The 17,077-nt window shown below is 37.0% G+C and overlaps 1 protein-coding gene across 1 annotated transcript in view; it reads left to right on the top strand.

Moving 5' to 3' along the window:
* Positions 1 to 12,071, top strand: part of LOC139186833 (cyclic nucleotide-binding domain-containing protein 1-like) — a 358,895-nt gene extending 346,824 nt beyond the window's left edge. Inside the window, exons 9-11 of the mRNA XM_070802178.1 lie at positions 3,617 to 3,701; positions 9,335 to 9,449; positions 11,844 to 12,071. Of these exons, the coding sequence (XP_070658279.1) occupies positions 3,617 to 3,701; positions 9,335 to 9,449; positions 11,844 to 12,071 (428 nt within the window). The remainder of the gene's footprint in view (positions 1 to 3,616; positions 3,702 to 9,334; positions 9,450 to 11,843) is intronic.
* The last annotated feature ends 5,006 nt before the right edge of the window (positions 12,072 to 17,077 follow it).

Genomic DNA, 17,077 nt, shown 5'->3' with positions numbered 1-17,077 from the left:
CTTTGCCAACAAAGGTCCATCTAGTCAAAGCTATGGTTTTTCCAGTGGTCATGTTTGGATGTGAGAGTTGGACTGTGAAGAAAGTTGAGCACCAAAGAATTAATGCTTTTGAACTGTGGTGTTGGAGAAGACTCTTGAGAGTCCCTTGGACTGCAAGGAGATCCAACCAATCCATTCTAAAGGAGATCAGTCCTAGGTGTTCTTTGGAAGGAATGATGCTAAAGCTGAAACTCTAGTATTTTGGTCACCTCATGCAGAGAGTTGACTCAGTGGAAAAGACCCTGAGGCTGGAAGGGATTGGGGGCAGGAGGAGAAGGGGACGACAGAGGATGAGATGGCTGGATGGCATCACCAACTCGACGCACATGAGTTTGGGTGCCTGGTGTGCTGCGATTCATAGGGTCGCAAAGAGTCAGACATGACTGAACAACTGAACTGAAATGAATTGAACTGAACTTAGATAGTGGCCGTCCTTCAACTTTGTTCTTCACCTTCAATATTGTGGGGACTTAATCAAACACACACACACACACAGAAGAATTTAATTTGGATTGCATCATATCTATAGATCAAGTTGAGAAGAAATGACATTTTGATGATAATATCTTCCTGTCATAAGCATGAATTGTCTCTCCTTTAATTGAGATTTTTTAAATTTCTTTCCTCAGAGTTTTATAGTTTTCCTTGTATAGGTCTTGCACATATTTATTAGATTTATACCTAAGTATTTTGTTTTGGGGAATCTAAGGTAAATATTATTTCATTTTAAGTTTCAAATTCCACATGTTTGCTGTTAGTTGATACAAGTATTTTTGGTTTCATGAATTTTTTATATTGATTTTTCTGTTTTTTATTTTCTTGATTTCTGCTCCAGTGTTTATTACTTTATTCCTTTTTCTTCATTTGGATTTAATTTGCTTTTCCTTTTCTAATTTTCTAAGTTGATGTTTAGATTTTTTTGTAAGCTATTTCTTTTCTAATAAATGAATTCAATGCTATAAATTTCCCTCAAGGCACCGCTCTCACTGCATCCCATAATTTTGATGAATTTTTGATAAATTGTGTTTTCATTATTTTAACTCAAAATATTATTGGATTCCTCTTGAGATTTCTTCCTTGACCCATGTGTATTATTTGGAAAAGTGTTGTTCAGTTTCCACGTATTTTGAAATTTTCCAGTTTTCTTTCTGGTATTGATTTCTAGTTAATTCCTTTGTGGTCTAAGAGCACACACTGATGATTTTTATCCTTCTAAGGTCAAGTCATGTTTTATGGCCCAAAATGTGTTGTCTATTGGTGAATGTTCGATGTGACCTTGAGAGATGACTATTCTGGTGGTGTTGTACAGAGAGGCTCTATTCAGTTCACTAGTGGTGACACTGAATCCAACTAAGTCCTGCTGGATCTTTCTCTTTCTGAGAGAGAGGACTCGAATTCTCTAAACTTGATAGTGGATTTATCTACTTATCCTTGAGGTTCTATCACTTTTGCTTCATATATTTTGATGCTCCGTTTTTAGCACATACATGTTAAGTATCATTATGTTCTCCTGGACAATTGACTTCTTTATCATCATGTTATGCCCCTGTTCATCTCATAAAATTTCTTACTTTGGAGTTTGTTGTTCTGAAATTAACATAGCTATGTGCACTTTCATTTGGTGAGTACTAGTATGGTGTATTTATCTCCATAAAGTTATTTCTAATTTATATCTGTCTTTGTATTTAAAGTGGGTTTCTTGTAGACAACCTATCATTGGGTATTTTTTTTCTTTTTATCCGCTCTGATAATGTTTGTCTTTTAATTGGTACGTTTAAACCATTGGTATACAGAGTTATATTGATATAATTTTATAATATTAGCCATATTTATTACTGTTGTCTCTTTGCTACCATTGTTCTTCGTTTCTGTTTTTGCTTCTGCTCATTTTCTGCCTTTTGTGATTTTAATTATTTCATATGATTTCATTTTCTTTCCTTTTTTAACATGTAAGTTTTACTGTTTTCAGTATAAACATTTTTACTGTTTCTTATGGTTGTCCTGGAGTTTACAATATACACTTATAACTAATCCAGGCCCACTTTCAAATAACGCATCGATTTACAGTAGTGTGAATACCTTGTATTAGGTTGGCTAAAAGGTTTATTTTTTTTTTTTCTGTAAGATGAATTTACGTAGTGCTCAGTTGTCTTTAACTTCATTTGAAACAGTTTTGTTAGGTTGTATTGTGATAGCTGTCACATCAGCATCATTTTTTTTAAAAATTACCAAAATTGGTGAATTTTTGTGTAGCCAGCCACTTTAATGTCGAAGATGTAAGGGAAAAAGCAACATCTTTCAGCATTTATGTTTTATTGTCTTAATAAATATAAAAATGAAGCTGAAATGCAAAAAGAAAAAGAAAAGATTTATGCAGTGTATTGAGAAGGTGCTATGACTGATCAAACATGTCAAACGTGGTTTGCAAAGCTATGTGCTGGAGATTTCTCACTGAATGATGTTGCATGATTGGGCAGGCCAGTTGAAGTCGACAGCAATAAAACTAAGACATTAATTGAGAACAATCAACATTATCCCATTGCCCTATGCAGGAGATAGCTGACATACTCAAAATATCCAAATCAAGCATTACAATTCATTTGCACCAGCTTAGTTATAGTCATTGCCTTGATGTTTGGGTTCCATATAAGTTAAGCAAAAAAATAAATATATAAATAAAAACCTTCATGATCGTATTTCTGCATGCAATTCTCTACCTAAGCATAATGTAAATGTTTTATTTTTAAAATAAGTTGTGACAGGTGATGAAAACGGATACAGTACAATCGTGTGGGATGGAAGAGGTCATGGGGCAAGGGACATGAACCAGCACCAACCACACCAAAGGCCAGCCTTCATCCAAAGAGGGGGATGTGGTGTATATAGCAGGATCGGAAGGGATTCTCTATTATGAGAACTGCCACGTTTCCCTGGCAGCTCAGTTGGTAAAAAATCTACCCCCAATGCAGGAGACCCTGTTTTGCTTCCTGGGTCGGGAAGATCCCCTGGAGAACAGATTGGCTACCCACTGCAGTATTCTTGGGCTTCCCTTGTGGCTCAGCTGGTAAAGAATCCTCCTGCAATGAGGGAGACCTGGCTTCAATCCCTGGTCTTGAGAAGATCCCCTGGAGAAGGGAAAGGCTACTCACTCCAGTGTTCTGGCCTGGAGAATTCCATGGACTGTATAGTCCTTGAGGTCGCAAAGGGTCAGACACGGCTGAACGACTTTCACTTTCACTTTCTCTATTATGAGCTCCTTCTGGAAAACTAATTAGTTCCAACAAGTAGTGTTCCTTATTAGAACAACTGAAAGCAACACTTGATGAAAAGTGTCCAAAATTAGTCAACAGAAATGCATAATCTTTCAATAGGAGAATGCAAGACTGCATGTTTTTTGATGACCAGGCAAAACTGTTGCAACTTGACTTGGAAGTTCTGATTTATTCTCTGTATTCACCAGAAAATGCACCTTCAGATTTATGTATATTTCAGTCTTTATAAAATTCTCTTAATGGAAAATTTTTAAATTTTCTGGAAGACTGTTAAAGGCACCTGGGTCATTTCCTTTCTCCAAAAGATAAAAAGTTTGGGCAAGATGAAATTATGAAGTTTCTTGAAAAATGGCAGAAGATAGTGGAACAGAATGGTAAATACATTGTTCGGTAATGCTCTTGGTGAAAATGAAAAATATGTATCTTTATTTAAAAACCAAAGGAACTCTTTAACCAATCCAATAATAACAAAATAATCCTTCCTCTCACCTCTTCTATCATTGCCGTTACTCATTTTACTCATACACAACATAGTTAAGCAGATGCATATTTATAAGCATACATATTCAAATATAGTATTTCTATTATTGTTTTGAACAAAGTGTTATCTGTTAGATAAACTAAAAAGAAAAAGTTTTTATTTTACTTTAATTTTCATCCTTCCCTGATAATTTCCTTTTCTTTATATAGAACAGAGTTTCTGGCCTATATCAGTATCTTTCCCTCTAAAGAATTTAATATTTGTTACAAGATATTTCTAGGTCTTCAATTTTTATTTGTCTGAGAAAGTCTTTATATCTCCAACTACTTTTGAAGGATAATTTTACAGAGTCCAGAATTTTCCACTGGTAGATTTTTTTTTCCTCTTAATATTGGCAATATTTTACTACTCTCTCTTCTGTTTCCACGGTTTCTGAGAAGGAGTTGGTTGTAATTTTTATCTTTGATCTTCCGTATGTAAGATATTTTCCCCACTCTGGCTTCTTTCAGGACTTTTCTTATCTCTGATTTTCTATATATTGGAAATAAAATGCTGCGATGTAGTTGTTTAGGTTTCTGTTCATGCTGCTGCTGCTAAGTCGCTTCAGTCGTGTCTGACTCTGTGCGACCCCATAGACAGCAGCCCGCCAGGCTCAGCAATCCCTGGGATTCTCCAGGCAAGAACACCGGAGTGGGTTGCCATTTCCTTCTCCAATACATGAAAGTGAAAGGTGAAAGTGAAGTCGCTCAGTCGTGTCTGACTCTTAGCGACCCCATGGACTGCAGCCCACCAGGCTCCTCCGCCCATGGTATTTTCCAGGCAAGAGTACTGGAGTGGGGTGCCATTGCCTTCTCCGTTCTGTTCATATATATATATATATATTATTTTTTTTTTTTGAATAGGGGAGGGCACTTATGCTGTATATATCTGGCTTGATATTCTGTGAGCTGCTGAATGAGCATATTGTTTGGTGTCTGTTACTATTTTTGAGAAATTCTGAGTCATTATTAGTTCAAATATGTCTCCCTTCCTTTCTCTCTTTCTTCTTCTAACAGTCCCATTAGGTATGTTATACCTTTCGTAGTTGTCCCACACTTCTTGACTATGCTTTCTTTTTATCTTCTCTTTGCCTCTTACTTTTTGATGTTTCTAATTAGATATCCTCAAGTTCAGAGAGTATTCCTCAGCTGCGTGCAGTCTGCTGATAACCCTTTCATAGACATTGTTTTTTTTTCTGTTATGTTGCTTTGTATTTCCAGTATTTATTTTTGATCTTTCATAGAACTTCCGTCTCTCTGCTTCCTTTGTCCATTTGTTCTTGCTTGTTGTCTACTCTATTCATTAGAACCCTTAGCATAAAAATTCCTGGTTTGATAATTCTAGCATCTCTGACATGTCTTGCTTACTCTGTCTTTTCTATCTGTGATTTTTGTTTTGTAGTATTTAAATTTTTTTTCTTGATATCTAGGTATCAATTTGCTATAATATGTTTTAGTTATAAGGTTGTAAGGTGTAGAGGGAGGAAGTCTCCACCTTATCATGAGGCTATGACTCTCAAAGGTGAACTTCACATATAATCCAATCTTCTCCCATTCCTATTAGAGAGGAAAAGTGGGTCAGAGTTGACTGGAATTAGGTATTTCCCTTCAATTCTGTTAACCTTTGATAAAAACCCTGTTAGGTTAGACTTGACCCACGTAGGCCTCGATAACAACAGAGTATTTGGTCCTATTTCATGTCAGAGTATAAGACTGCTGGCAGAGATTCAGGAGGTAAAACTCATAAATGCATGTGGATTCTCTGTTGCTTGGATCCCTGGGGTTTTAAAATCTCACATTTATCTACAGCAAGCCTTCTGCAATTCATTAATTACAGTGCTGTTCTTTCTACTTCAATTCTGGTTCTTATGGAGGTTTCTACTCTAGTAAGTTGTGATTTTCTGTATTTATTTGTTAATATCTTCAATTCTGTGAGTGGCATTTTGACCTATCATCTCATTTCTTTTATGATTTAAGAATTCTTGATTTTTTTTCAGTTTTCTACTTGTTAGGATGCAGTGGTATCTCCCAAGCTCCTTACATGCTGGACTGGAAAAATCCTTTTATTTTTCTTTTACTCTACTTGTTACTTCTTTAATGTTAGTTCTAGGGCAACCATACACATTTCAATTTATCAGAACCTGCTTCAAATTTACTAACTTATTTCCAGTTCAATATAAAAATACTACAATGTATAGCTCTTTTTCCTCTTTCCCTTTTGTGCAGTGTTATTGCTGTACATATTTCATTCAAATATATTACAAACTGAACTAAAATTATCATTATTATTTTATGTAGTCGTGTTTTTTAAAGAAACTGAGAAAAAGAGATGGAAAGTATGTTTACAGTGTTTGCTGTTTGATAACCCCTGTCTTAACACTAATCGTGCTATGTCAAAATTAATGGCTTAAGAATCAGTTTTCTTAATAAACTCTGGAATGCATCCATCTTATTTTCCAGTATCCAAAAAAGTACTTAGAATTTGTAGGCCCTTGAAATATATGTTGAATGAAAAAAAATGAATAAATGTTTTGATGGTGGTGTGTGCCTTTTGGCCCTAGTTAGCACATATTTCTTCCAGAAGTAATTAATTTAACTCTTTACTGATCAGTATGGATGGATTGTTGTTGGTGGTAGTTTAGTTGCTAAGTTGTGTCCAACTTTTTGTGACCCCATGGACTGTAGCCCACCAGACTCCTCTGTCCATGGGATTTCCCAGGCATAAATACCAAAGTGTCCTCCATTTTCTTCTCCTGGGATAGATGTATTGCATTAACACTAAGCATAAATTTTCTTTGAGGAAAATGCTATCTGTTGATTTACTCTTAGTATACTTAAATATATGCTGCTGCTGCTAAGTCGCTTCAGTCGTGTCCGGCTCTGTGCGACCCCATAGACGGCAGCCCACCAGGCTCCTCCATCCATGGGATTTTCCAGCAAGAGCACTGGAGTGGGTGCCATCGCCTTCTCCATACGTATATACAGTATGGACCATAAAGAAGGCAGAATGCCAAAGAATTGATGCTTTCAAGCTGTGGTGCTGGAGAAGACTCTTGAGACTCCTTTGGACTACAAGGAGATCCAACCAGTCAATCTTAAAGGAAATCAGCCCTGAATACTCATTGGAAGGACTGATCCAGAAGCTGAGGCTCCAATACTCTGGCCACTTGATGTGAACAGCTGACTCATCGGAAAAGACCCTGATGCAAGGAAAGATTTAAGGCAGGAGGAGAAGAGGGTGACATAAGATGAGATGGTTGGATAGCATCACTGATTCAATGGACATGAACTTGGGCAAATTCTGGGAGATGGTGAGGACAGGGAAACCTGGCTGCAGTCCAGGGGGTCTTGAAGAGTCAGTTAAGACTTGGTGACTGAACAAGAGCAACATACTTAAACATATTTTGTTGTCAAATTTTGATTAAAACAAAGTTTTTGTTTTAATATCGCTGGGTAAAAATGTAATATCTATATATATATATTATTGCATTCAGTCAACCACCAAGAATTCTGGCAGGCTACAACATTTTCAATTCATATCCAGTTAAAATAGAAGCCAGTTTAAATTTGATATACTGTTAATGAGACAGCCATTAGCATGGTATTAAGAATAACATGGAACAACAGACTGGTTCCAAATAGGAAAAGGAGTACATCAAGGCTGTATATTGTCACCCTGCTTATTTAACTTCTATGCAGAGTACATCATGAGAAACGCTGGACTGGAAGAAACACAAGCTGGAATCAAGATTGCTGGGAGAAATATCAATAACTTCAGATATGCAGATGACACCACCCTTATGGCAGAAAGTGAAGAGGAACTAAAAAGCCTCTTGATGAAAGTGAAAGTGGAGAGTGAAAAAGTTGGCTTAAAGAAAACGAAGATCATGGCATCCGGTCCCATCACTTCATGGGAAATAGATGGGGAAACAGTGGAAACGGTGTCAGACTTTATTTTTGGGGGGCTCCAAAATCACTGCAGATGGTGACTGCAGCCATGAAATTAAAAGACGCTTACTCCTTGAAAGGAAAGTTATGACCAACCTAGATAGCATATTCAAAAGTAGAGACATTACTTTGCCAACAAAGGTCTGTCTAGTCAAGGCTATGGTTTTTTCTGTGGTCATGAATGGATGTGAGAGTTGGACCGTGAAGAAGGCTGAGCGCCAAAGAATTGATGCTTTTGAACTGTGGTGTTGGAGAAGACTCTTGAGAGTCCCTTGGACTGCAAGGAAATCCAAGCAGTCCATTCTGAAGGAGATCAGCCCTGGGATTTCTTTGGAAGGAATGATGCTAAAGCTGAAACTCCAGTACTTTGGCCACCTCATGCGAAGAGTTGACTCATTGGAAAAGACTCTGATGCTGGGAGGGACTGGGGGCAGGAGGAAAAGGGGATGACAGAAGATGAGATGGCTGGATGGCATCACTGACTCGATGGACATGAGTTTGAGTGAACTCCGGGAGTTGGTGATGGACAGGGAGGCTGGCGTGCTGATATTCATGGGGTCGCAAAGAGTCGGACATGACTGGGTGACTGAACTGAACTGAACTGAAGAATAACACCAGGTAAAGGCAGTTTGAAATTCTGTTCTCTTCAAGAAATTACCTGGGGCAAAACATTTTGAATCTATCAACTAATCATTTTTATTGCTAGCCATTATGTTCATATCTCACTATATATGCAGTCAACTTCTATAATGTAAGGGGATAGAAGTGGAATAATGTCTGATAAATATACATATCATCTCCTTCCGACTTTTTAAATTTGTCATAATACACATTGTTATAAATATTCTCGTGAGAAATAATTTTTGCTTATGGTGGACTCTGCTCATTGTATTTGTCAGTGTCTCTTCCATGCACTTCTAACCTGTCTTAGTCTACTGTGAAGGCTAGAAAAGCTAAAGACTGCATCTCCTATATCCACTGTAAGTGCTTTAATTTTGATTATGGCCTGAGTGCTGCCTTGCAGATACGTTTACACAAAGTTTGGAAGAAGTCAGGGAGCAGCTCTTCTTATGAGCATATGGTGTTTCTGATCTGACTCCTAGCATTACTACCAATCGTTGGAAAGACAGAGGTCTTCTCTAAGAGCTTCATACTGTGGGGAACATTCTCACTAATTTTTTTCCCCTGACTCTATAATTGTGTGTTTTTTATTTTAATATTTTCTTTATTTGGCTGCACTGGGTTTTACTTGTGGCATGTGGGATCTAGTTCCCTGACCAAGAATTGAACCTGGGCCCCTGCACTGAGAGCTCATGATCTTAGCCACTGGACTACCAGGGAAGTTCCTGACTTGAGTTTTGAAACAAGGTTCCATGGCCCTCTGACAGTTTTTTTTTTACGTCTTCTAATAAACTGGTTTCTATTTAAATTTAGATTAAAAAAAGCCTATTGTTTGTATTCAGAAACCAAGATTAGTACCCTGGCCGCTTGTTGTATCAAAGATGATTTCTTTTATAAATAAGTAATTTTTCATAATTTCTTCATTTGACTTTTAGTCAAGTAACATTTTTACTAAACATTTATTATGAGAAAAACATGCTAGCTGCTTCGGGGAGATTAAAAGAAGTGCCTTTAAAGTCAGATGAAATCACGTATTTGAGTAGCTATCATGTAAAGTTTGGGCTTCAAAAGTGGTTCATTTGGCAGAGAATCTGCCTGCAATGCAGGAGACACAGGAGATGCAGGTTTGACTCTTTCTGGGTCAGGAAGATCCCAAACCCTCTCCAGTATTCTTGCCTAGAGGATCCCATGGAGAGATGAGCCTGGTGGGCTACAGTCCATAGAGTTGCAAAGAGCAGGACACCCCTGGAGTGACTGAACATGCACACGCCTAAGGTTTGGTTCTGATCTCAAAGAATTAACAATTACAAAAATATATAAGATTGAGAGGGAGAATGCTTTGGACATGATTGGACGGTGCCTGAGCGCGATAGTTGTAGGCAGGAAAAATATGAGTCAATACAGGGCTGCAGATCTTAAATCAAAACAATGCACCTTTCAAGTGCATCTTTAAAGAGTGCCTCATTCAGGTCAGCGATTATTCACCAGCACTGGGAGCTCAGTCAATACCATAGAGATCTGAAGCATTTTAACTGCCAGATTTATATGCATGTGCCTTATTTTACGGCAAATGTGGTATCATTAAAGATTTTCAGTAGTAGAAGGGGCTTGAAGAAGGAAAAGTTTTAGAGGAATGAATTAGTCAGAGATATATGAGTGATGAGAGACACTAGAAAACCAGGAACAGATAGTCATCTATTTTGGTAGCTGTTTAGTCGCTAAGTTGTGTCTGACTCTTTGCGACCCCGTGGACTGTAGCCTGCCAGGCTCCTCTATCCATGGATTTCCCAGGCAAGAATACTGGAGTGGGTTACCACTTCCTTCTCCAGGGGATCTTCCCAACCCAGGAGTTGAACCCTCATCTCCTCCACTGCAGGCACACTCTTAACCACTGAGGTACCAGGGAAGCCCATTTTGATAGTTCCGGGCGGGGGGGGGGGGGGGGGGGGGCGGGAAGGCACTGGTGATGCTAATAACGGAAGGAGATTCATGTGAGACCTATTTTAATTGTTCGAGGTATTGCATGAAATAGACATTTTCAAGTACATTTTCAGTACGCCCTTGCACTGTAGCAGCCTACACTACGTTTTGTTTTTGTCTTGCCTTTTTAAAATATCAACCAGAATACGTTTTTGCTGCATAGATATGTGTAGATCTTGGATTTCAGCCTAAACTCTTACTCTAGTTAGTCACCAAGCAGGATTCTGAAGCATGGTTTTAAATGAACCTGTGCTCTCCGTCAATACCTCAGAGTTAAAACAGTTGTACTAGTATTTCCCAAAGGTAATTAAATACAGACTACTCCATCCCCACTCTCAAGACATTTGTGAATGTAAATAAGTATTTTATGTTCATGGAACAGATGCTATTTTTCCTACCCAGAACCCAAAGTAAGCAGAGCTTTCTCAATGACTTGCTACATCTATGGACAGATATTTGTAACATGCTTTCATTGAGAAACTCGGTATTATGTAGTTTTTTTTTGTTTGTTTTTTTACTTCTTACATTGTAAAAGCACATATATTTCCTCTCCTCTCAGTTTGGTCATTAAAGCCCAAGTTCTTTGGTTGTTGCATTCTGTCAATGTTCCCAAAGCTGCTGAAAGACCTGTCTATGACTTGATTTTTAACCTTATTATTATTACTAATTTATATTCTGACTAAAGGATTATATGCTATAGATCATCTAAAGATACAATTTCAGAATATGTGTATTTTTATTATTCTAGCTTATACATTTATTTCTCAAGGTCACTTAAGTATAATCCAAAATTTCTACATGAACATTTTTTTTGTTATAATTTCTTTCACATTTCAAGAAACCTTTTTTTTTTTTTCATGAAGTGGCTGTCTCTCTCTTTTTTAAATTTTCCTTACAATTTGATAATAGATTTATTTGCTAGAGTAATAATTAATAATGGAAATGTGTAATGACTGTATAAAATTAAACAATTTTATCGACATCCTATGAAAAAGCTTTAGTTTATTATATTAGGTTGGTGCAAAAGTAATTGCAGTTTTGAGTTGTCAAAATTTGCCATTTGATATTTGAATGCCATTCTTAAATAAATGTGTTTTACATCAATTTAATGTGCATTTTTTGCTTTATATATTTTTACCAATGACCTACTGTGTGTGTGTTTGTCACTCAGTCATGTCTTACTCTTTTCAACCCCATGGACTATAGGCCGCCAGGTTTCTCTGTCCATGGAATTCTTCAAGCAAAAATGGAGTGGGTTGCCATTCTCTTCTCCAGGGGATCTTCCCAACCCAGGGATCAAACTCTGGTCTCCTGCATTGAAGGCAAATTCTTTATCATCTAAGCCGTGAGGGAAGCCTTATTACTTGCTGTTTATTTTACATGCATTTTAGACTGTAGAAATTATATTAGACAAAAAGCAAATTCGAGCAGTTTTTTAATTTGAGTTCAAAATTGGTCATAAAGCACCAGAGACAGCTCACGACATCAACAATGCCTTTGGCCCAGGAACTGCTAATGAGTGTACAGCAGCGGTGGTTCGAGAAGCTTTGCAAAGGAGACGAGAGCCTTGAAGATGAAGAGTGCAGGGGCCAACCATCGGAAGCGGACAACGACCTACTGAGAAGATCATCCAGACTGATCCTCCTACAGCTACAGAAGCGGTCCAAGAACTCACCGCCGGTCATTCTATAGTCAACTGGCATTTGCAGATTGGAAAGGTGAAAAAGCTTAGTGAGTAGGTGCCTTGAGAGCTGACTGAAAAAAATCCATGAGATGCACTGAAAACTCCAGTGTCTGCAGCCAGCGTTGGTCAACAGAAAGGGCCCCATTCTTCTCCACTGAGACAATGCCAAACCACACATCGCACAATCAACACTTCAAATGTTGAACAAATTAGGCTATGAAATTTTGCCTCATTTGCTATATTTACCTGACCTTTCACCAACCAACCACCATTTCCTCAAGCATCTTGAAAACTTTTCATAGGGAAAACGCTTCCACAACCAGCATGAAGCAGAAAATGCTTTCCAAGAGTTCAATGAATCCTGAAGCAGGGATTTTTTCGCTACAGGAATAAACAAACACTTCTCATGGGCAAAATTATGTTGATTGAAATGGTTCCCATTTTGATTAATAAAGATGTGTTTGATTAAATAATCAACAATTGAATCATTTAAATAATGATTTAAAATTCAGAGTCCAAAATTATAGTTACTTTTGCACCAACCTAATAGATGCTGTAATAATTTACCCTAGAAATATTATAGATTGCATATCATTAAATATAATTTTTATTAATATTTTAATTGTGACTTTTTTATTTCATAGTTAATAATTTGCCCATGTAGAAAATATATGAATCTAAATGCATGTAGATAATATCTTTAAAGCCAGACTTTATTAGATCCTGAATACAGTATCTTGAACATTTTGTCAATAGAAAATAAGACACACTGCTATGAAAATCCAAAGATTTGTTGCTTGAAAAAAAGTCATTTTGGAGAAGTTCTTATTTAGGTGACATAACATGTTCTTAAAAATTGCACACATATTGATCAACTTGGTAAATATAAATTTAACAACACAATTAGATTATTTCTTTTATTATGACAGGCATAACAATGACTCTCTAAAGATATATTCATTTCCTAATCCTGAAACCTGTGAGTATTACACATACCTACAACTACCAGCTAAGAAAGGAAAGGAATGCATCCTCCTCGGAGGGAACCTCCAGAGGGAGCTCAGCCATGTCCACACCTTGATAATAGACATCTGCCCTCCAGAACGACCGGTGAATACATTTCTACTGTCTCAGGCCACCTAGTTTGTGACCATTTGTTGCAGCAGTCGCAGGAAACTAGTACCATTGATTTTGTTCTGACTTGATTTTGCAATCTGACAAAGGTTTATTAATATCCATGGGATACATCCAAACAAAAGTTGTAGGAATTATGTAGCTTACTCAGAATTAATTAAGTTTCAAGTAAGACAAAGATGAATAATAAGTTAAACACTTATGTAAAGTTAAAAAAAAATACTGCAGATTTAAGTAATTATCCAACTACTAGAGAGTAATAATCAACCATTTATTTAATTAATCAAATCCTTGGAAATATATAGGATACTACTGAATATCATTTAATAATAAAACGTTCACTTATTCCAATTTCCTGTGAGTAAGTAGAAGTCCTCGCGAACAACCAAGGCAATGTTGGAGATCTTTATGAAACACCTTTGTCGTTGCTGGCTGTTAGTCAATAAGTCGAGTTTGATTCTTGTGACCCCATGGACTGAACACCATCAGGCTCCTCTGTCCCTGGGATTTTCCAGGCAAGAATACTGGAGTGGGGAGCCATTTTCTTCGCTAGGAGATCTTCCCAACCCAGGGATAGAATTCACATCTCCCGAACTGGCAGGTGAATTCTTAACAATGAGCCACCAGGGAAGCCCCCATGGAATACTTAACTTTTTTCTACTTTCCACATATGACTTTTTACCTTGTCAGTGCAAAAATTATAGTCTTTCCTATGAACGAAAATTAACATTTAGCATTCTATATTTTGACATCCAGAAGCAAATTTGCATTTTGCTCCACACACATACACAAAATCCAACTCCATTTACTCACATTTTCAGTTCAGTTCAGTCACTCAGTCGTGTCCGACTCTTTGCGACCCCATGAATCGCAGCACGCCAGGCCTCCCTGTCCATCACCAACTCCCGGAGTTCACTCAGACTCACGTCCATCGAGTCAGTGATGCCATCCAGCCATCTCATCCTCTGGCGTCCCCTTCTCCTCCTACCGTCAATCCCTCCCAGCATCAGAGCCTTTTCCAATGAGTCAGCTCTTTGCACGAGGTGGCCAAAGTACTGGAGTTTCAGCTTCAGCATCATTCCCTCCAAAGAAATCCCAGGGCTGATCTCCTTCAGAATGGACTGGTTGGATCTCTTTGCAGTCCAAGGGACTCTCAAGAGTCTTCTCCAACACCACAGTTCAAAAGCATCAGTTCTTCGGCGCTCAGCCTTCTTCACAGTCCAACTCTCACAACCATACATGACCACAGGAAAAACCATAGCCTTGACTAGACGAACCTTTGTTGGCAAAGTAATGTCTCTGCTTTTGAATATGTTATCTAGGTTGGTCATAATTTCCCTTCCAAGGAGTAAGTGTCTTTTAATTTCATGGCTGCAGTCACCATCTGCAGTAATTTTGGAGCCCCCCAAAATAAAGTCTGACACTGTTTCCACTGTTTCCCCATCTATTTCCCATGAAGTGATGGGACCAGATACCATGATCTTAGTTTTCTGAATGTTGAGCTTTAAGCCAACTTTTTCACATTTTATGCAAATCAAGTATATGAAAATACATTTTATTTTCTCTAAACAAACCAAATATGTGGATACTTCAGTCTATAAAAATGCTCAATGATAAATACTTTTTGTTTTAATCAATGTTACCTCTAAATGTTCAAAACAGAATTTCTTTCAATGCTAACTCTTGTACAGCATAACAGTATCAATTGCTCATTTCTATTTTTCAGTATATAAAAAATGTTCTATAATAACTATTATTTTTATAAATAAATAAATAGGCATAATTATAATTTGGTGTTTAGACCCTCAAAGAAATCTAATGATTAAAGAACAATCTCTATTGAATACTGTGATACACTGTTCAATCTCCCACCTGTGGAACTGCATTAATATAAGTCCTTGCCAGTTTTCATCATGTTTGAAATTATAAACTTTTTGCAATGGCTTTTTTTTTGGAAGATACTTTTATATTTGGAAAGATGTGATGGACAAAGATAAGACACCAGAATTATGGAAGTAGGCGATTAGATATATAGTGTATGGTGTGTTATGAATTTTAAGGGGGATGGGAAGTGATAATAAAAATAAAGTTGCTTTATTTACTTTGAAATTCTAAGGCCTAACCCATTACGGTATGAAATCAAACCAGAATTATACAATAAGTCTGCCCAGGAAAAGAACATGGATTAGACCAAAGGACTCCTTTTCTGTATGATGAGGTCTTGAGTATGTCTAAAAAGATGAAATAAAGAAGTAAGAATGATTCTATCGAAGCAGAAATTAGAGGAAGAGTCTGTATAGTTTGGTAAGACTGTAATTACCTATGATGATCTTTTCCACTGTACCCCTGATGGCTATATAAAGAGAAATAAGTTTTTTTTTAAAAAAAAAACATGAAACTGAATATATAATTCACAAAGTATTATAATGTAATAATATATGATTTTGCAGAAGTATGCATCTTAGAACAAAGCTGTCCAACTGTAATAGAATAGAAGGCACATAAACATTTTAAAGTTTTTAGCAGTGACGTTTAAAAAAGTAAAAAGAAGCAAATTAAATTAAATTTAATATAGTGCAGTCCCTCCTTATCTGTAGGGGATACAATCCAAGACCTAGAGTGAATGTCTGAAATGTGTATAGCACAAACCCTATATGTATACTGTCTTTTTTCTTATTCATATATATCTATGATAAAGTTTAACTAAACAGGCAGAGTGAAGAGATTAACAACCATAACTAAAAATAAAATAGAATAATTATAACAATATATATAATAAAAGTCGTGACTGTAACCTTTCTCTTTCAAAACATCTTACTGTACAAATTTAATGTCTTTTCCATCTTAACTAAAAACTTACCAAACACTTTGGCTGTAACTTCTGAAGCTGAAGTGTGACCACAAAATTAGCATACATTTCTTTTCCTTTCTTCACAATTTCACAGATAGAAGATTCACTCTTATTGTGTATCTTAGTAACCTCAGCATACTATTTTTTTTTCCCCATTACCTATTAATTCAGGAGCTTTTACCTGTTCATTTAAAGGAAGCACTTACTTTCTCTTTGGCATATATGAATTACTAGCATCACTACTCTTGCAGCTTTGTGTCATAATTAAGTACAATAAGACTCACTTGAACACAAGCCCAGCAGTTGACCTGATTACCAAGATGGCTGCTAAGCGACTAATGGGCAGGACACGGGAGACAAAGGGATGATTCACATACTGGTGCCACAGAGCCGGGCAGGGTGAGATTTCATCAGGCTACTCAGAACAAGGTACAATTTAGAATTTATTAATTATTTCTTGAATTTTCCACTTAGTATATTCAGACCATTGCTAATTATGGAAAGCAAAACTGTTAGTTAAGTATATACAATTTCAATAGGCAACCAACATAAAATTACTAATTGGATACTTTGAAAGTGAAGTCACTCAGTCCTGTCCCATTCTTTGAGACCCCATGGACTGTAGTCTACCAGGCTCCTCTGTCCATGGGATTTTCCAGGCAAGTGTACTGGAGTGGGTTGCCATTTCTTTCTCCAGGGGATCTTCCCAACCCAGGGACTGAACCCAGGTGTCCGGCACTGCAGGCAGACACTTTACAGTCTGAGCCACCAGGGAAGCTTAATTAGATACTTTACATCATTTTATTAAGAATAAGTGTTCAAAGTCAATCTTCAAAATCCAATGTGTTTTTTACACTTCCAGTACATCTCTGATTGGCTTCACTGCTTTCCGATTCTCAACAGATGCATATGGCTAGTGGTTCCATAGTGGACAGCAGAGATTTAGATACTCTTCTTGCTATTGGAAAACATAAAAAGAAGCAAAAATATTGATGTAAAAGATTTACAGAACTGGATTTTTAGAATTAC

This window comes from Bos indicus, chromosome 14 (genome assembly GCF_029378745.1).
Source record: "Bos indicus isolate NIAB-ARS_2022 breed Sahiwal x Tharparkar chromosome 14, NIAB-ARS_B.indTharparkar_mat_pri_1.0, whole genome shotgun sequence".
Classification (NCBI taxonomy): Eukaryota; Metazoa; Chordata; class Mammalia; order Artiodactyla; family Bovidae; genus Bos; species Bos indicus.
Note: the sequence above shows the minus strand (reverse complement) of the source record. Positions and strands in the feature narration are given on the sequence as shown.